This window comes from Hypanus sabinus, chromosome 2 (assembly GCF_030144855.1).
Source record: "Hypanus sabinus isolate sHypSab1 chromosome 2, sHypSab1.hap1, whole genome shotgun sequence".
Classification (NCBI taxonomy): Eukaryota; Metazoa; Chordata; class Chondrichthyes; order Myliobatiformes; family Dasyatidae; genus Hypanus; species Hypanus sabinus.
This window is the reverse complement of record NC_082707.1, coordinates 114631764-114652073: the sequence shown is the minus strand read 5'-3', so window position 1 is coordinate 114652073 and position 20310 is coordinate 114631764. Positions and strand designations below refer to the sequence as shown.

Below are 20310 nucleotides of genomic sequence, written 5' to 3'. Positions count from 1 at the left end.
GAGGGAGAGAAAGAGAGGGAGAGAGAAAGAGAGGGGGAGAGAGAGAGAGAGGGGGGAGAAAGAGAGGGAGAGAAAGAGAGGGAGAGAGAGAGAGAGAAAGAGGGAGAGAGAGAGAGGGAAAGAGAGTATGGAAACAAAGCTTTCTGTCCACCAGGTCCACACCCACCATCTACGACTAATCGTATATTAAAATGTTTTTGTAGTTCTCCCTGTATTCCCATCAACGGCTCTGGGATTCTGCCACTCACCTTCAGAGTAGGAACAACTTCCTAGTGGCCAATTAGCTAAACAACGGCACGTACTCAGGATGTGAGAGGAAACTGGAGTACCAGGGGTGAGAGGGACAACATTCAAATCCCAAGGTTAGGATTGAACATAGGTCTCTGGTGCTAAGAGGCAATGGCTCTATTAGGGGCACTACTGTGCCACGCCTAGCTGAAGATGCTGTTAAGAGTCAACCACACTTGTGGTCTGTAATCGCATACAGGTCAATCCAGAATAAGATTTTTTTCTTGCCTCCCTAAAGGACATTAATGGATTTTTATAGTCTGATAGCTTTTGCTGCCAACACAAACTTTTTTTTGCTCCTGGTTTATTTAATCATATTTAAAACTTCACACCTACCATGGCAGGAGTTGAACTCTCATCTCAAAGTCAATGGTCCAGAACTCCATCTGCAAAGCTTGCAACTTGACCACTACACTACTGCACCCCTCCTGCTTTAAATTTAAATTCTCCAGCTGACATGACGTACAAGACAAAAGGATCCAAAAACCAGAGGGCATGGGTTTAAGGTGAGAGGGGAGGATTTTAAAGGGACCTGAGGGGCAACTTCTTCACACAGAGGGTGGTGCTTGTACGGACCAAATTGCCAGAGAAAGTAGCCGAGGCAGATACAATACAGCATTTGAAAGACATTTGGACTGGCACATGAATAAGGAAAGCTTAGAGCAGGGGTTCCACAGAGCCCTTGGTTAATGGTGAGTCTCTGTGGATTAAGAAAGGTAGGGATCCTCTGGTTTACAGCAACAAAACATGGCAAATGTGACCAGCTTAGCTGAATATCTTAGTAGCATAGATGTGTTGGGCCAAAGGGCCATTTCTGTACAGCATTACTCTATGACACTTTACTATGAGTGTAATAAATTCCTCAACTCTTCTTGAATACTCACACCGATGAAGTTAATATGACAACACATCGAAGTGTTAACCTACATACTAAATGAAATAGATCCTCCTCATAGTTCCATCTCTGGCTCTTAATAATATAATATCTTGATTGAACTTGCCATTTGTATTCCAAAGAAAACAGCTAGGCCAAGAAAATCTTTCCTCACAGTTACTCTTCTCCAGCCCTGAGGACATCCTTGTGAAGTTTCTTTATGTCTTTTCTGATGATATTGCACCCTTTCTGAGATCAGTTGTACAGAAGTGTACCCAGGACTCTAGCACAGCTCTGACCAGCATTTCCACCATGAATGTATGTTGTTTGGATCATAAGCTTGGAGTTAACAAAAGTTGATAGAGTTGTAGGTTGTTCAAGTATATATTGACACATAGATCACCTGGAAAATGGAAGGGTGGTGGCAGGTAGAATTTAACCAGAAAAGGATGTGGCAGCAATGGAGATAGTGCAGAAAAGATCCACCAGGCTTGACCTGGAATGGAGCGGTTCGGTTATTCTCATGGGAAGATAAGGGACTGAGAAGTGACCGTAGAGAGACTTATGAGGGGCACAGATAGGCTAGATGGTCAGAATTTATTTTCTCAACAACAGGGCAAGGGGTCTGGAACTAGAGGGCACAGGTTTAAGGTGAGAGGGGAAAAGTGTAAAGTAGATCTGAAGGATAGGCTGAACAAGGAGGTGGTGGAAGCAGATAAAATGATGTTTAAGAGGCATTTGAACAATTACATGGATAGGAAAGGCATGGGAATATTGGTTTAATGTAGATGAATGGCATTGCCTGAACCATCATCACGGTCGGTGTGATCGAGGCTTATGAGAGACAGTTTCTATGCTATATAGTTCGATGATGCTATGAATTCTCTGTCTTTAAAATCCATGTCATTTAAACAACATGCGTTTAAACTTGTAAATCTCTTTGCTGACTTATCCAATGGTCCCCTGTTCCTGGAATGCACAGTACCTTCCCACATCTTGTTTACCTCCTTCACACATTTGCCCTTCCACAATTAATTACCTCAAGCTCCTCTGTACTGAAATCTATTTGTCTCTTTTATTCCTAGCCAACTAATTCATTAAGATTTTTCTGTACTCTTTGGGTTTCTTCATTATAATTTTTTGGAGTTAATTCTACTCCAATGATACAGGAGAAAAAGGGCCCAAGACTAAGACAAATGGAGATTGCATTATTGGATGTATTATTCCATTTATGAAACATACGGGAGGAATTCAATTCATTAATGCTGATGAACATCAACTCAGTTTATTAACAATATTTGAATTCTCTCTGGCTTCACTCATTTTGAACTTCACTGGCCTCGTCGTCATTGAGATAAAGCACGGAACAGCCCCTCCTAATCCCTCGGGCTCTTCCAGCTGCACCGCCCAGTAACCCCCAATCTAATCCTGGCCTAATCACAAGACAATTTACAATGACTGATTAACCTGCCAAACACTACACCTTTGGACTGTGGGAGGAAACCAGAGCACCCAGAGGAAACCCACGTAGTCACGGACAGAACGTACAAACTCCTTACAGACAGCGGTGAGAATTGAACCCAGGTCGCTGGTACTGTGTAGTGTTGTGCTAACCACTACACCTACTGTGTCACCCCAACTACATTCCCACAACTTATCAACTCACTTTCAAGGACTCTTTCTCTCATGTTCTCGATAGTTGTTGCTTATTTATTTATTTATCTATCTATCTATCTATCTATCTATCTATCTATCTATCTATCTATCTATCTATCTATCTATCTATCTATTTATTTATTTATTTATCTATCTATCTATCTATCTATCTATCTATCTATCTATCTATCTATCTATTTATTTATTTATTTATCTATCTATCTATCTATCTATCTATCTATCTATCTATCTATCTATCTATCTATTTATTTATTTATTTATTTATTTATTGTTAATTTTTGTTGTATTTGCACAGTTTGTGTCTTTTGCACACTGGTTGAATGCTCAAATTGGTGCGATCTTTCATTGATACTATTATGGTTATTGGATTAATTGAGTATGCCCACAAAAAAATGAATCTCAGGGCTGCCTATGGTGACATACTGTATATATACTTTGATAATAAATTTACTTTGAACTTTGAACTAGTGGTACTTTGGTGATGTAAAGGTGCTCTTTACCTCATAGGAGCTTCTTAGAAAAAACTGCAGCTGTCTGGACTGGTTTAGGAGCTTCCTACGATGCTCACAGTTTTCCAGTAACTTTTGTTTTCTGGGAGACAAAAGCAATAAAAATGAAAACCCATGAATGCATTGCAATAGGCAACAACCAGACACAGAACTATTGCTTTAAAGCTTGAGAGAGGGAAGGGCGGAGGTCAGAGAGGTTGCTGAACATACTCTGAGCACATTTTGACTCAGAGGATAGTGTTCTTGACTACTGGTAAGAACAGTGCAAGAAAAGAAAACAAGAGATAATATTATATCTTAACAAGAGAACAATATCTTAACAATTATTATATAACAAGAGGAATATTATATCTTATAATATTTACTGTTTTTACCTTGTTCTGATGTAGTATCAATCAGGGTAAAGACTCTGGCAAAGCATCACCTTGTATTTCATCTGGGAAGCCTCCAATATAATGGTATGAATATCGATTTCTCCTTCTGGTAAAAAAAATTTATCTCCCCCGTTCCCTTCTTCCTTTATTCCCCACTCTGGCCTTTACCTCTTCTCACCTGCCTATGATCTCTTCCTGAGGCCCCTCCTCCTTCCCTTTCTCCTATGGTCCACTCTCCTCTCCTATCAGATTCCTTCTCCAGCCCTTTACCTTTCCCACCCACCTGGTTTCACCTATCACCTTCTCTTTCCCCTCCCTCCACCTTTCTATTGAGGCATCTTCCCCATTCCTTTCCAGTTCTGATGAAGGGTCTCGGCCTGGAACATTGACTGTTTATTCATTTCCATTGATGCTGCCTGGCCTGCTGAGTTCCTCCAGCATTTCGTGTGCTTTGCTAAAGATGCTGGTTGACCTTTTACCCTGCCAAGAGGTGGGGACTGAACTGAGATGGGCTAACACAGTGCATGTTCCACGGCCACAGGGGGTGACACATGCAGCAGGACTGTCCGTAATGCCACCTAGCTAAGCAGCTCAGGAGCTATGATCGTGGTTGTGCATCGTACCTCTGTAGGATCGCCTGGCATTTGGAGATGATCTGAGCAGAATCCGAGTGCTTGTCCTGCTTCAGCTGCAGAGCGAACCTCTCCATCGTGTTTACCTTCTCCAGCTGGGCCTCCACAGCTTTCTCAAACTGTTCGTGCTTTTGCTGCAAGTTCTCTACCCTGGGCAGGGAATCCTGGAGCAGCACAACAAGGACAAAACAGAAGAAAATCTGGCTTCAGATCCTTTCTCTAGAAGTTGTATGTGGAGACTTGCTTCACTCAGATAGTAAATGACATACTGGAGAAATATATTATTAATTCCATTTAAGGAGGTAGGCTGCCTTGTGATGGGGCCTTTGTGTAAACTTGTGACCCTCTATGACGCACTACAAGTTACATCTTGCCTCCCAGATTGACTCTTTTTCACAGATGCCGCATGTGTGTGTGTGTGTGTGTGTGTGTGTGTGTCTGTGTGTCTGTGTGTGTGTGTGTGTGTGTGTGTCTGTGTGTCTGTGTGTGTGTGTGTGTGTGTGTGTGTGTGTGTGTCTGTGTCTGTGTGTCTGTGTGTGTGAGTGTGTGTGTGTGTGTGTGTGTGTGTGTGTGAGAGAGAGAGAGAGAATGTGTGTGTCTGTGTGTGTGAGTGTGTGTGTGTGTGTGAGAGAGAGAGTGTGTGTGTGAGAGAGAGAGTGTGTGTGTGTGTGAGAGAGAGAGAGTGTGTGTGTGTGTGAGAGAGAGAGTGTGTGTGTGAGAGAGAGAGTGTGTGTGTGTGTGTGAGAGAGTGTGTGTGTGAGAGAGAGAGTGTGTGTGTGTGTGAGAGAGAGAGTGTGTGTGTGAGAGAGAGAGAGTGTGTGTGTGTGAGAGAGAGAGTGTGTGTGTGTGTGAGAGAGAGAGTGTGTGTGTGTGTGAGAGAGAGAGAGTGTGTGTGTGAGAGAGAGAGTGTGTGTGTGTGTGTGAGAGAGAGTGTGTGTGTGTGTGTGTGTGTGTGTGAGAGAGAGAGTGGAGTGTGTGTGTGAGAGAGAGAGTGTGTGTGTGAGACAGTGTGTGTGTGTGTGTGTGTGTGAGAGAGAGAGAGAGAGAGAGAGAGTGTGCGTGTGTGTTGCAGAGAGCAAATCATGCCTGTTCTTGGTTTCCTGTTAGCCAAGCAATCATCTATCCACACTAACGTGTAACCTGCTGCACTATGAGTCAGCTCACGAGTTGCAGAATGGATTGCTCTTGGGCCACAAGACAGGAAACAGAGAGTGAGAGTAAGGGCTAATGGCATTCATGCTGGGATCATTGCTATTCAGAATTTACATGAATGATTTGGACTTTGGAATTAAAACATTTCTGAACCTCTGGATCTCTCCTTCCCCAGGTGCTGCCTGACCTGCTGAGTGTTTCCTGTGTTTCCTATTTTTCATCTCAGTTCGCCAGCAACTGCAGCTTTTCTTTTGCTTTTTGATTCTAATTCCCACCACCTGTTCAATAACACAAGGCTGAAAACTTACCCCATAGTCTTCATTGGCCAGGAACGCCTCCTTGCTGCTCAGCCAGGTCTCACTCTGTTCCACGTAGCCATAGAATACCTGCAAAGATACAAGCCTCATCATTGCAGGAGAACTCAGCTCACGGTTATGTCCCATCATTCGCTATCCACTCTAAGTTACATGGTTTGTTACTGTATATTGCGTAGCTTTTGACTCCGAGCAGGAATAAAGGACCCATTAAAGGGTGCAGTATTGGTTATGTTTGTCAAATAATTCATCCTTGATCCTGCAACTTTGCTATGCACACAATGTGGACGAGGAATAAAGAACTGAATGTGAAGCTAGGCCCAGGCAGGCAGCAGCTCACATTGCCCCAGAAACAGCCAATTTATGATGGCTGCTCACATAGTGTGAAAGAGCTTCACACCTTGTATAACTGCAAATACACTCGATGCATGCATGACCTCAGCCCAAAGTAGTCAGAAGACTTCTGGAAGTTCACTTCAAGCCATCAGAGACAGAAAATTGTTATTTACAACATCCTCAGCATCTAATCTACCTCGTCTCCCCATTCCCCTACACCATGTCAGCAAATACCACCGATCAAGATTACAAGTGATCATGGATTCCAGAGCTTTACTTGTCATATGCGCAGTGTTAGATTCTCCCTGTCATGGGAATATTACCTGGTCCAGTTGCATAGATCAGGGTCTTTAACCTTTGTATAAAGTGCAGAATGTTTCTCTTTAATTTGCAAGAAAATGAATCCCTGAATACACCAGACAAGATGAACGCAGCTGGTATGCTGCACTGCCTTGCCAGTACCTGTAAATCAAACGCCTCTGCCAGCTTGTTGCTGCGGTCGTGCCAGGCCCCACCTAGAGTTGTCCAGGTCTCTTCCACCTTGGAAAGGGACTGTTTGATGTCCAGTGATGCGTAGTGTCCTGCAGCTACCAGCTCAGCAGCAACGTTCCTCACAGCATCAAAACGCTCTCCTCTAGCTTGGATCTCAGTCTAAGAGATAGAAACAAAGATGGTCACATTCACAAATGCACGCAAGAACGCACAAAGACACACGACCTCATATGAACACACACAAATGTACACCAATGTTTCTTAATGGTTTTCTCCAACAGCAACACCACTATTAGTAAAACAGGTGGAAAGTTGGAACGTGGGAATCTTCCAACTGTTGCAGACTAGACATTTTAATTATCCAATAATTCTACACTTTCACCGCTATTCCAGTCATTTTCAGTTCTTCATAGATCACGTCCATTACATTTGACAACATTCTTGTCCTTTTCTGTACACCCTCCGTAGGAACTGGGCTACAATACAGTACAAGCAATGTGCACTGTAGCATTGAGCCACAGAACAACCTGTGCAACCCGTATCAGATCAGTGCTGGGTCTGTTGTTATTTGTCAACTGTATCAATGATCTGGATGATAGTGTGGTAAATTGGATCAGCAAATTTGCTGATGATACAAAGATTGGAGGTGTAGTGGACAGTGAGGAAGGTTTTCAAAGCTTGCAGAGGGATTTGGACCAGCTGAAAAAATGGGCTGAAAAATGGCAGATGGAGTTTAATACAGACAAATGTGAGGTATTGCATTTTGGAAGGACAAACCAAGGTAGAACATACAGGGTAAATGGTAGGACACTGAGGAGTGCAGTAGAACAGAGGGATCTGGGAATATAGATACAAAATTCCCTAAAAGTGGCATCACAGGTAGAGAGCACTTGGTACATTGGCCTTTATAAATCAAAGTATTGAGTATAAGAACTGAAATGTTATGGTGAGGTTGTATAAAGCATTGGTGAGGCGGAATTTGGAGTATTGTGTGCGGTTTTGGTCACCGAATTACAGGAAGGATAGTAAAAAGGTTGAAAGAGTGCAGAGAAGGTTTACAAGGATGTTGCTGGGACTTGAGAAACTGAGTTACAGAGAAAGGTCGAATAGGTTAGGACTTTATTCCCTGGAGTGTAGAAGAATGAGGGGAGACTTGATAGAGGTATATAAAATTATGATGGGTATAGATAGAGTGAATACAAGCAGGCTTTTTCCACTGAGGCTAGTGGAGAAAAAAACCAGAGGACATGGGTTAAGGGTAAAGGGGGAAAAGTTTGAAGGGAACATGGGGGGGGGGGAGGCTTCTTCACACAGAGAGTGGTGGGAGTGTGGAATGAGCTGCCAGATGAAGTGGTAAATACAGGCTCACTTTTAACATTTAAGAAAAACTTGGACAGGTACATGGATGAGAGGTGTATGGAGGGATATGGTCCAGGTGCAGGTCAGTGGGACTAGGCAGAAAAATGGTTCGGCACAACCAAGAAGGGCCGAAGGGCCTGTTTCTGTGTGTAATGTTCTATGGTTCTATGCAGATTCTCTCTTGAACTCCCAGAACCCTCCTTCCCTACACCACCCGTTGTAGCCACATGTGCCAAAACGCTGTTCGCTTTATTCCTTCTCCAGGCAGCTTTGAGCTTAAGCAATGTTCCTGTCAATCTCAGTGTTATTCCGTCTCTTTCTGCACCAGCACTTCTCCTTCATTGTTGAATGAAACAAACCCAGAAATGCAGGACTTGTTTCTTCCTGTCTCAGCACCCACAGTACCTCACTCAGCTGTGTTTGACGGGAGGCAAAGCACATTTTAAGCTGCATTGAAATCTGATAACTCACAGAGTGTCACTGTTAAAGGAACTAGCTCCAGGCAAATCGGGACAGTCCTGAGGAGTAGTCCCAGGATGCTGTCAGATCCCCAACAAACACCATCATTACCAACATCATTTAGTCACCTCATTACAGGAAGAATGTGGAGACTTTGGAGAGGCTGCAGAAAAGGGTTGGCAGGATGTTGCCTGTATTGGAGGATGTGTGCTGTAAAGAAAGTTTGGACAACTTGTTTTATTTTCTGGAATGTTGGAGGCTGAGGAGATTTATAGAAGTATGAGAGGCTTGGACGGGGTAGATCAGAGAACCAGAATCTCTTTCCTGGAGTGGCTATGTCAAAGATGAGTGCAAAGCTTTAAGGTGAGATGGTGGGGGGGGCATGAAGCAGGTTTTCTTTTGCACGGAGAGTGGTAGGTGCTGCCTTGGGTGGTGATAGAAGCTGACGTGTAGACAAGGACATGCACAGGCAGAGAATGGAGGAACACAGGCCACGTATAGGCAGATAGATGTAGTTCAGTTCTGTTTTTGAGCTGTGTTGCTTGGTTATGGTGCAATGAGGTAGTGTGACCAGCTTCCTGGCTGTGTCCTTACCTTTCTCTCTTGGTGCTCCTCTATCATGATCTCGGCTTCCTGTTTACTCTTTGGCAGTCTACCTTCTCCCATCAGAGACTTTAGCAACTGTGCCCAGTCCAGCAGTTCTCGAAGCGTTCTGTTGAACTTCTGAAGCTGGTAGGAAGCTTCTAGTTTCTCCTTTCTGGAAAAGAAAGAAATCAGAAGAAGCTTAACGGTGTGGAGGAAAATAACAAGCAGCAGATTAAATTGAACACAGTGGTACAACTTCCCTACTAAAGGAGGTGTAAGGTGCCTGTAGTGTTCTCGCTCGGCGTGTAAGATAACGCGGAACTGGGATCCTGTCGTCATTGACAAAGGTTTATCTCGGTGTTTAGTTCCGCGTTATCTTACACGCCGAGCGAGAACACTACAGTGAAAAAGCGGGATTATCAGGTGTTTCAAGTGCTGCAATGGCAACTCGATCCAGCGTCAAGTCGTTGCCATCCAGCGAGGGGGGGGGGGCAGTAAGACATCATCAAGTAAGGCCGCCCATACAAGAGCTAAGGCAGAAGCCGCCAGGGTGCGACTGCGCTACGCCAGACAAGAAGCAGATTTGAAAATGGAAGCGGCTGCCAGAGAAGCTGAAAACCAGCTGGAAAGGACAAGGATAGCAGCAGAGTTAGAAGTGCTGACACTGGAACGAGAAGAAGAAGCTGCCAGGGTGGAAGCAGAGTTCATAGAAGATGCTGAAGAAATGCAAGATCTGGTTGACGTAAAATCTACTGCAGAAAAGAGCCCAGTAATCCTGCCCAAAGACAGCCATGTGTCCTTACTGCTCACTCGCCATCACCACGAACAGGTAAAGCATCAGGGCCGTCACCTGACAGAAGGAGCAATAAGGGCAGCAGGACTGTGGATCTTGGGAGGTAAAACACTGATCAATTCAGTACTTCATAAATGTGTAACCTGCAGGAAACTGCGAGGCAAGTTGGAAGTTCAACGTATGACGGACCTCCCACCAGAATGCCTCGGTGCAATGAAATTTTGAATAACCGCACTGAGATCCCGACGCCAAGTGCGTGCTACACCAGCCACATCTCCGCCACATCGCCAAACACATCCCAGAACTGGATCCAAAAGCAGAAATACTCCTGCTATTAGGAAGAGATGTTCTCCGGGTGCACAAGGTTAGGCAGCAGGTCAATGGACCACACGACGCCCCCTTTGCGCAACGCCTGGATCTGGGCTGGGTGGTGATAGGAGAGGTGTGTCTTGGCGACGTACACAAACCGACGGTTAGCACACTCAAGACCAATGTGCTAGAGAGCAGCCGCCATTCAATTTTTCAACCCTGCACAAGTTTCATGTGTATCAAGGAGGTGTAAAGTGCCCCTTCCCTTTGCCAGCCTGCAGGTCACCCTTGGTCAAGGCATAGCCCCTCCCCCCAAAATAAAATCAGGTCACGAGAACCCATGGGAGCAGCTGGTGTATGTCGTAAGTCTTGGTGATATGATCCCTGACGCCAGGCAGACAACCTCTGACGAGAAATTATAATGGCTGGGGTCACCCGTCTTGTAAAGACACTGCCCAGTAGAAGGCAATGGCAAACCACTTCTGTAGAAAAAGTTGCCAAGAACAATTGTGATCTTGGAAAGACCGTGATCACCCATGTCATACGACGCAGCACATAATGAATAAACAAAGTGATACAATTTTGAATAAAGAATAAGCAGAAACAGTATCATGGAATGCCAGAAACACTGAGCAGATCAGGCAGTCTCTGCAGAAAGTAGAGCTTTGAACATTTCAGACTGGCAATCATTCATCAGAATTGAGAAAAAGAGAGATGAAAATGTGTTTTCAGCAGAAGAGAAATTGGGAGCTTTGACTATTTCTCTTTCAACAGAAGCTGTCATGTTCCCCTAGCACTTTCTGCTTTTGTTTCAGATTTTCAGCATCTGCAGATCTTTTGCCATGTTCACTTACATGAAGGGTGCTCAGGAAGAGAGACCGGAGTACAGATGTGGAAAATGACAGAGCATTTTGTGAGTACGTGGCACACAGTAATAGTGAGGAAGCTACACTGGCTCAGACACAGTACAAGTACACCAGCTGGGGACAGAATGGAAAGGGCATAGGGAGGGGACAGAAAAGAAATTGACCAGTATGGTTCCAGAATAGAAATTGTTTGGCTGATGATGGTAGACAGGAGAAAGAGGAGGTTTGATAAAAGTAGAGAAAATCACGTCTAGGGAGACAGAAGCATCTCCCGATACTGCAATCAGGAACAACACACAACCTGCTGGAAGAAATCAGCAGGTCGAAAAGCATCGTGCAAGGAAAGTAATTGTCGCCATTTTGAAACACCTGTATAAGGACTGAGAGTGAATAGATGTGATTGGCCATCATAGCGAGGAGAGGAAAGGAACAAGCTGATTGGTGGACTGAGGAGGGGTGTAGCACGATGTGGCTAATATGTTTCCGATATTGTTTTCAAAAATAATATGCCAGTTTTCAATGTGAAAAGACAGAAAACGATTGCTCTTTCTGCGTATCTGTATTTCGGGGTGGGAACTCACCGCTGCTTGGCTTTCTCCTTCAGCTGAAACCAGCTGTCCTGCATCTCGGCATTCTTCAGGCTGAGCTTATCTGATAATGGAAAATGGCACTCGCACAGATGCCGAGCGTCAGCTTCCAGTGCCTAGTTCAGATACACAAACAAGCAAGTTAATGGCTGTACAATTCCAGTTGGATCTCGGCTCCAGGGGAAGTGGGGTATGCAGACACAGGGTTATCGTCCTCAGCACGAGGTAGCACACAGGGCATGGGCCCAGCCTTGTACCCTCTGCGGGTAACGCAACAAGAGTCAGTGTACACTGATTGCAATCCCACCCTTGCACAGTACGAGGTTATTTCATACTTGGCCCTGTGCTGCCTAAGCTGTTCCCACACCAGTTACACAGGCAGTATTGATTAAAGAGGGAAGGGTAGAGCGAGATGAAAGGAATTCCTTTCCAAGCCTTGACCTTACTAATTGACAACAAAATGCTAGATCTTGTGGGCAGGAGTCTGAGGAGAGTTCTGGTGACCCTCAGTTAATGATAATTGTTCACACTTGATCTCAAGACCATGGTTGGAATCCAGCGTCAAAGCAGGAAATGAGAAACTGCAATATTGGCAGGGAATTGTACTGGCAGCACACATTAAACTGAGCCTTCATTGCAAATATTTGTATCGTCACTGACTGAGGCTTTTTACCAGAAACATAATCAGGCCACGGTTCACTGGTAACAATCCTGGCCAGAGGTTTGTGGTTTCAGGTCCCATTAGGGAATAAATCTACACAAATATATTTGCGGGCCGAGAGAGTAGGTATTGTAATTTGCTGGTACTTTCTTTTGAGTAAGACATTAAATTGAGACTGTCTGCTCTCTCAGGTTAAGGGACACTATGACACATTAAGCCAATGTCTAACACCTCATACTAATGACCCTGTAATTACCATACTGCTAGCTGTGGGATCCTGTCATACAAAACTATCACATCCCTGCATTTCAATAGTAAGCAATTAGATAAGGAGTGGTTTGGAATACACAGAGGTGTTCTTCATTTGTAGATTTTAGTGGTCAGTAAGGTTAATATTCGAGTCTGCTGTGGTGATCCCCTCTGCTAACATTCACTTTCAAGTCAAACTTGCAGAATCATCAGATGGACACTTTGTTGGTCACTGTGGAACCACTTCTCAGGTATGGGGGGAAAAGGAGTATTGGGTAAAAACAATAGGGGGCATCTTTCTTCGGAACCAGGGCCCGAAGGCCAACTTCACTCTATCTTTGACTCAGCTTGCCGAATTTACCTCCGTCTTGTCCCGGATAACTTTGATTTCCAACTCAGTTTCTTTATGTCTCCTTATCAGCTTTTCCACACTTTCCACATCCCGGCCATAGTCAAATCCTTGCATCATCAAACTCTGTCAAGAGAAATGGACAATTTCAGTTGGCTTTGCTCAGAGCTGTTGTGATATTTGCATATGGGGGCCCATGAAATCAGGTTTACACTTAAACCAGAGTATGTTGACACAGATTTATTTTGAGATTTAGGAATGGCGTGGTATGCCAGTGAGTTGTCGCTGCCTGTCAGGAGATTGTACGTTCTCCCCGTGACAGTCTGGATTTCCTCCGGGTGCTCTGGTTTCCTCCCACATTCCAAGGACGTACGGGTTGGTAGGTTAGTTGGTCACACGGGTGTGATTGGGTGGCAGGAGCTCACAGGCTGAGAGGACTGGCTTATCTCTACAGACAAATCTATTACTGCACACCGAGCCAGCATCACCCGTGTGATCAAACTAATCCGTACATCTTGGGAATGCGGCAGGAAACCCTCCCGGTCATGGGGAGAACAATCAGCGGTGGGAATTAAACCCCAGTTGCTGGTGCTGTACATTAAGCTCCACACTACTGTGCCACCCTAAAATAACAAACAAGAGGACATTCTCCTGTAACAGAGGAAAGGAAAACCACTTCTCCCACTTCTCTTGCTCTGGTGGAACAGTAAGCCCTTGCTACATAACATGGGGGAGGACCTCATGTGGTGTAGAACTCAGGAACTAGCACCATCCTTCTCAATGGATGAGGGGCATCTTCTACCTTCTTTGCATGTGGTCCGGGTCCCACGTGCAAGATATTTTTTGGTCTTTACACACGTAATGAAACGCCCTCCACGTGCACGGATGAGTTTGCTTTAAACAACTTTTAAGAAGCTTACTTACGCCGGCTGGTGGCATCAGCGCTGGACTTTGGGGTGAGAGGTCCCGAGTTCGAATCCGGCCTGCTCCATCCGTGCCTGGGTTGAGTGTCGAGCTAGCAACTCGACCTCGTAAAAAAAAATCTGGAGAGGGATGGGCTCCACCAGGTTTCAGATGCCCAAGACACGCCGTACGATGAGCAATCACCAAAAAGATCGGTGCAAAAAGCTTGTCATGACGGCGCCCTGACGACTCCACCAGGAGTTAAGGGCGCATGCACACACAAGAAGCTTACTGCCATACAGGATATAAGAGCCTGCTTGACAGGCACCCCACTCACTCACTCCACTACTGACCAGCTCCAGGAAACATTGCAACAACTCAGCAAGTTGTTCAACAGCACCTTCCACAGCCATGACCTCTACCAGCCTGAAGGAAAGTGGTAGCAAAGACATGGGAACACTGAGACCTGGAAATTGCCCTTGAAGCCATACACCTCTCTGACCTGGAGATATATTAGTCCATTGAGTAAAGTACTTCATTGGGTCAAAACCCTGGAGGTGCCTCCCCAACAGCGGTGTGGACATATCCACACTGAAGCAATTCAAGAAGGCAGCTCACAGCCATTTTTTCAAGAGCAACTTGAGATGGCAATTAAAAGCTGGCTCAGGCTGCAAAGCCCACCTTCCTTGAATGAATATAAAACAAATGTGGTTTTAGTCTGTGGATGGGTGCTTCTCCCAGCTGAGGAGCTGATAGAGATCGGCCACGGCCCATTCACACACTTCTCACCTTCTCATCCATTCTTTCTTTAATTTCATCCATTTCTCTGATTAAGGCATGAACCTCCAAAGCAGCAGCCAGTTGTTTCTTGTACTTATTCAAATTCCCCTGGAACTTGTTCCACCTGAAAGGAGTCAGTAGGTAAGACAAGCTGGAAACAGAGTGAGACAATAGATCCCTTCCTCACTTTGCCTCCATGGGGTAGAGAACAGCAGGCATGGATGAAAGGAGAATGGGGGACAGGGGAAGTAGAAAAGGAAGGCAGGACAGGCACATTGTGGGTTGCAGGGAGAGAGGGGATTGGGGCAAAGAGAGGGATGAGGGAGAGGGTGAAGGAGGGAGCAATATTGAAAAAGAGGGGAATGAGTGTGGAGAGTGGGGTAGGGGACAAAGGGAGAGCATGATGATGAGGCATGAAGAGGTTGGGGAGATTCCACGAGAGGAGAAAATAGAATCTACGTGGAAGTTGTACCGTGAATCTGAAATTTCCCTTTCCCTTCTTGAAAGTGAACATGATTAATTACTTGGAGCTGCCTTTGCATCTCTGACACTGTGTAACAATACAAGGATGCTGGTCATCGTGCCTTTCAGCCTGCTCTACCATTCAACCAGATCGTGGCTGATGTCAGCTTTACCTCAGCCCTGATTTCCCAAAGGCTGTTCTGTAATCCACAGATCTATTGACCTCAACCTTGAACATTCTTAATGACCCAACATCCAGTGTTCTCTGGGGAGGAGAATTCCAGACATTCACTGGCCTTTATGCAAACCTGAGACTATGGCTCCATTTTAGATTTTCCTACCAATGAAAACATCCTCTCTGTATCTACCTTGATAAAGCTCTTAGTCACTACAAGATCAGGTCTAATTCTTCTAAATTGCAGACAGCTTAGACCTAAACTGCTCAATGCTCCCTCAAAATAATCCAGTTTGGTGAATGTCTGCACTGCCTGCAGTGTGTAGGTGGAGTGTATTTGAAGCCTCTGTCCCTGCTCAGGAAGTGTGAACTATGATCATATGGTTTCTGGCTTCTGTTTGAGTACATTGGCCTGCCTCTTGCAGAGAGAAACTGCACTTCTCATAAATCACTGGGCACTAGGAGAGGTGGAATCTGCTCGGCTGATTGCCCAGTCTGCTCTCTGGAGTTCATTTGAAAACAGTTGACAGTTCCATTAAAATACTCTGATTATGGACTGTGCAGAAATCTTCTGGAATTAAGCAAGGAACAAGAGAGCACTTGAGGCCAAGATCAGATGAGCCAGTAATGCCGTTGAATGACAGGGCTAAATGTCTGTTTCTACTCTCGTTCATAGCCCAGGGTTAGACAAATCAGAGAGGCCCAAACTCGAGCTTCTGAACCGGAATGTTTCAGCATGCGACCACCAGGGGAGTCACAACTAGTCATCAATTGCTTTCTGGATTGCAGTTTGGAAGAGAGCCCCTGTCTAGGTCCCTTCCACTATATCCCCACCCTAATGAAGGTCAATCAAAGTTCCTATTGCAACTGCTTAACAGATATCTCAGCATAGACGTCCTAGTGGGTGTGTTGTAAGCTTTGCTGCAGGCTCTGACAGCTTGTCTGCAAACAAAATGTGAGGGAGGCAGAGCAACCTTTCATTTAGCTGTTGTTTGCGTCGGAGAACCGTTGGGACATCATCTTTATTCTGCCTCTCCAGGTGGGTGGCCAGGCTGTTGATGGTCCGGATGTGAGCATCGTCTACTGTCACGTCCTGTGGAAGATCACAGACTTGGGTCAATAACTGAATACCAAATTATCCGTCCCCTGACATGGGTCATTTGTAAAGAAATGTCATTGATGCTGAGCTCCTGGATATTTCCTCTATTCTTACTTTTCAGAAGATAAACAAGGTATTTTGTAATACTGTCGTTCCCCCCCACCCCGTTAGATGGCAACTGCTTAAATTTCCCAAAAGGAGGGACGTCAACAATACACTTCCAATGAGCTGACGTGGTCATTGACGTGATCTCATTGATCAGACTTTACTAAGCTCATTAGTGCCCTCAATTCCCCAATCCCAGATACAACACTCAGTTAAACTAATCACTGGACTTGAATCTCACCGAACCCTGACTGCTTCAGCCATCACTCAGCTAACTGTTAAGAAGTAAAAAGTGACTAGAGAACACATACTATAGTTCAACTCTCTCAAGAATACATCACTCATTGGTACCTGGTTCACAACAGCTGAAAGAGGGGAACAATGTCGAGTTTAATGGACATCATAGTGAGAGTTAGAGATGTACTCAGCTCTAGCATTGCTGCTTGCTGGGCGCAGCAGGTAGGAAAACCACTGAATATTGGCATCCATCATCCTGCTGTTGCCAAATAGACCCACGTTTCTGAATGGAATAGTTGACACAGAAAGAGACTATACTGGTCCTCTCCTCTTGCTTTCCAGATGAAGCTCCTTGGGCTGATGCATCAAATGTCCACTTCCTTCCACAGGTGCTGCTGACCTGCGGAAATCCTCTAGTGCTTTTTGTGTGAATTCCATTCAATCCCATTTCCCAAAGCCCCACAGCTCCTCCCTCACATGCCCACTGTCTTCCCTTCAATCCTTTCTTTTCACTTATCCTGCATGATCATGTACAACAGTCAGCTGACCTACCTGGTGTGGAAGGTCACAGAGAGACTGTGTGATCTCCGCATGGGTGAAATCCAGGTCTCTGTGAGTCTGCCAACTGGTGCACCATTGACTTGCCCTTACCAACTGATAAGATTCAGTAAACAGAAGAGCTATGAAACGATGCACTGAATCCTGCACCTACCCCTGTTCCATGGAACTTGTGGAGCTTTTTCTGCAACTGTGAGCAGTGTTCATAGTCTTTGCCAACATCACCCACATTGATCATCACCTCCTGTTAGCAGACAGAAAGAAACACAGTGAAATGATAAACGTAGAGAATTCAGTTCTGATGAAGTATCGTTGACTTGCAATGCATCTCTGCGTCTTCTTGCACAAATAGTGCCTGACTTAATGAATATTTCCAGCTTTCTCTGCTTTTATTATAGTAGATTAAGTTGTTGTTCAGTGAATGAAAAGCAATTTCTATCACAACTGAGTCAGAAATGGGATGGTCACAGCATGGACCGTCCCATCTAACTGAGTGGGTAAGTGGTCCACCCAGGGTATTAATTACCCAGCCAAAGGCTCACAAGTGAATGAAGTCACCTGCCTTTTGTTCTTTCCCTTTTCCTCACCACAATGTTGCATTTTAGTTACTGTCACAGGTTCTGCTACCATTCCCAGGACAAATAGTTTTCGTTTCTGACCAATTTTCTGCATATAGAGCCCAAAATACAAGCAATCAAATACAGTATTTAAAACATTTTGATGAGAACCAAGAGGCAAGTGTGTAACAATCTACTTAAATCTCCAGTAACACTGACCATTTAATAGTGGGACATTTTGCCCAGAGCGCGGGTTAGCCAGTTACAACTATTCCAATGAAGTATAGTACTGTATATCTAACCTAGAAGCTAAGCTTGTGATTCCCAGGGACTTGAGCGTGCTATAAGGATTGTACTTCTGCAAATCCTTGTCTCCACCCAAGAGTTGCTATGGATCTGCATCAGGAAGCTGAAGGGCTAGAAGTTACAAGGAATTCCCACCACCCTTACCTTATCTCTGATCCACGCTTCAACCTGTTCGACTTTTTGCAGGAATTCCAGGAAATCCCGGTTTTCTTCCAACATTTTACCACGCATAGCCACTGCCACCTTCAGCTGCTCCCAACGTTCCAGCAGGTGCCTCATACTACGGCGGATTTCACTGGATTTAGGATGGTGTCCAGATAATAGCATCTCACCCATCTTTAAAGGGCGCAAAATACAAGGAGCACAGTTAGGGGAACACCCTCAAAGCAGGGTAAAGACATAACACTGATAGACAGCGTAAGAAGTACCACAGATACAGGTATTCACAACTGTAATCTCAGGACTGGGAACTAGAACACACAATCTTCTGACTCAGGAACAAGGGAGTTACCCATTAGGCCATTGAAAATGGACGGGAAGGTCTCTGTGGGAAATTTACAGAGAGATTTGCAACAAGACATAGGGATTTAATTGCATCTCTGATAAACACCAAGGACAGAGAGACATTGTGGACTGTACAGGTGGAGCAGATGTAAGGAATTTCCTTATCCTATTTCCTTGCTTATCCATGTCAGAAACAAGGCTGATCTGCTGCAATTGGGCTGGGTACACGGCCTAGGCATGAACAACACTAACTGAACGAGAGGTGTTCATCAAGCTAGAAGATGTCACGAAAACAAGCCGGAGAGAAGCAGCGGCTTCGCCATGCAAAGGTAACTAGATTGTCATGTGGATGATGGCAAAAAATCCTGACCTCCGTAACACCTGTAATAATGGCCTGGTGGGCCATGATTTCTGCCTCAAAGGTCTGGTGTTTCTGTAGCAGCTTCAGTTTTCCCTGCAGGTCGCTGATGTCTGTAGAGGTGTCCTTTAACTTCTGCATCCTTTCCGTGATCCAGTCGTCTTCCTAGAAAACAAAGAGCAGCAGGCTGAGCCAGAGTGAAAGGTGTATCCTTACACAATGGTGGTCATTCTCTGGACTAGCATCATGCACTCTTCCATTCCCTTGCTCTCTCCTGTTTAGAAAATTATACACCAATATTTTGAATGCTCCTCCAAGAGGACCACAACCTTGTCGTGGTCTAGAGGCCCGCGTGCCTCAGTGACCCGGAGGGCTATGTAGGCTGGAGTCAGGACCTTGTGCTATGGCTCTTGGTAGGGTCACCAATGCCATTGAGGTCAAAGGGTAGAGGACCAGCAGTCCTCCAGGTTCAGGAGTTTAGCTCAGGGCTAACAACCCTGACTGGTAAAACAAAATTGTTATAGAAACAGCGATGAAGAATGCTCCTACATCTGATTGTGATGGGCCAAGGACAGACAGAGATGGACGACCTTCATTGCTGCCCTCAACACCAGTGGCATAACGGGGAGTAAGTAATTTTGAATGCTAAGATCAATTTAGTTCAAGATTCAACCAGAGTTTCTCTGTACTTTCCCTTTCTATATCTGAAGATTATGCTGAACTGCCCCTTGCCTTTTAATTTACCAATAAAAATCACCTCAGTTACTTCAATGTTAACAAGGACTTCAATTTAGGAAAACATCGTACAGTGCATCAAAGTGTCGATGAAACCAGGCGCAGAAAGCAAACTGCTGGAGGGAATGGGTGGCTCTGGCAGTGTCTGTGCAGGCAAAGGATGCCTGATGTTTTGGTCGAGACTGTGCACCGTGGCTGAGAGTGTGTAGGGTAGAATGCTGGTATAAAGAGATGAGAAATGGGTGGATCCGGGTAAAGAAAGATTAATGGACATATGGGGTGGAGATAGCAACAGAGGCTAGCTATATCCACTCAACACTCTCAGTCCTAAAGCAGTCTTGACCCAAATGTTGACCCTTTCTTCCCGACCCAGAGTTCCTGCAGCTTCTGTCTTTCCAATCTGGATGCCAGCACCCCTAGCCTTTTGTGTCTCAATTAAATCAGGTCAGTTTACATCCACTTGATGGGCCGAATGGCCTAATTCTGCTCTTATATCTTACGACATCAGGAGGGGATATGTGAAAGCCCAGGGATGACACAGAGAAGCTTAATGGTTCCAGGAATAAGGAGCTTGGATGATCAGGTTAGACAAGGCTAAACTGGGGTTCCTTCAGATTCTCTTAACCTGGGGGGGGGGTCATGAGGGGCTGGTGGTGGAGTATTGGG

The 20310-nt window shown here is 45.0% G+C and overlaps 1 protein-coding gene across 1 annotated transcript in view; it reads right to left on the bottom strand.

Moving 5' to 3' along the window:
• The window catches only part of sptbn5 (spectrin, beta, non-erythrocytic 5), a 311695-nt gene that overhangs the window by 27465 nt on the left and 263920 nt on the right, over positions 1–20310 (bottom strand). Inside the window, exons 39-50 of the mRNA XM_059987546.1 lie at positions 18922–19074; positions 18192–18383; positions 17339–17428; positions 16160–16278; positions 14558–14672; positions 12878–12991; positions 11601–11722; positions 9061–9223; positions 6619–6807; positions 5815–5892; positions 4346–4518; positions 3340–3430 (exon numbers count right to left, since the gene is read on the bottom strand). Of these exons, the coding sequence (XP_059843529.1) occupies positions 3340–3430; positions 4346–4518; positions 5815–5892; positions 6619–6807; positions 9061–9223; positions 11601–11722; positions 12878–12991; positions 14558–14672; positions 16160–16278; positions 17339–17428; positions 18192–18383; positions 18922–19074 (1599 nt within the window). The remainder of the gene's footprint in view (positions 1–3339; positions 3431–4345; positions 4519–5814; positions 5893–6618; positions 6808–9060; positions 9224–11600; positions 11723–12877; positions 12992–14557; positions 14673–16159; positions 16279–17338; positions 17429–18191; positions 18384–18921; positions 19075–20310) is intronic.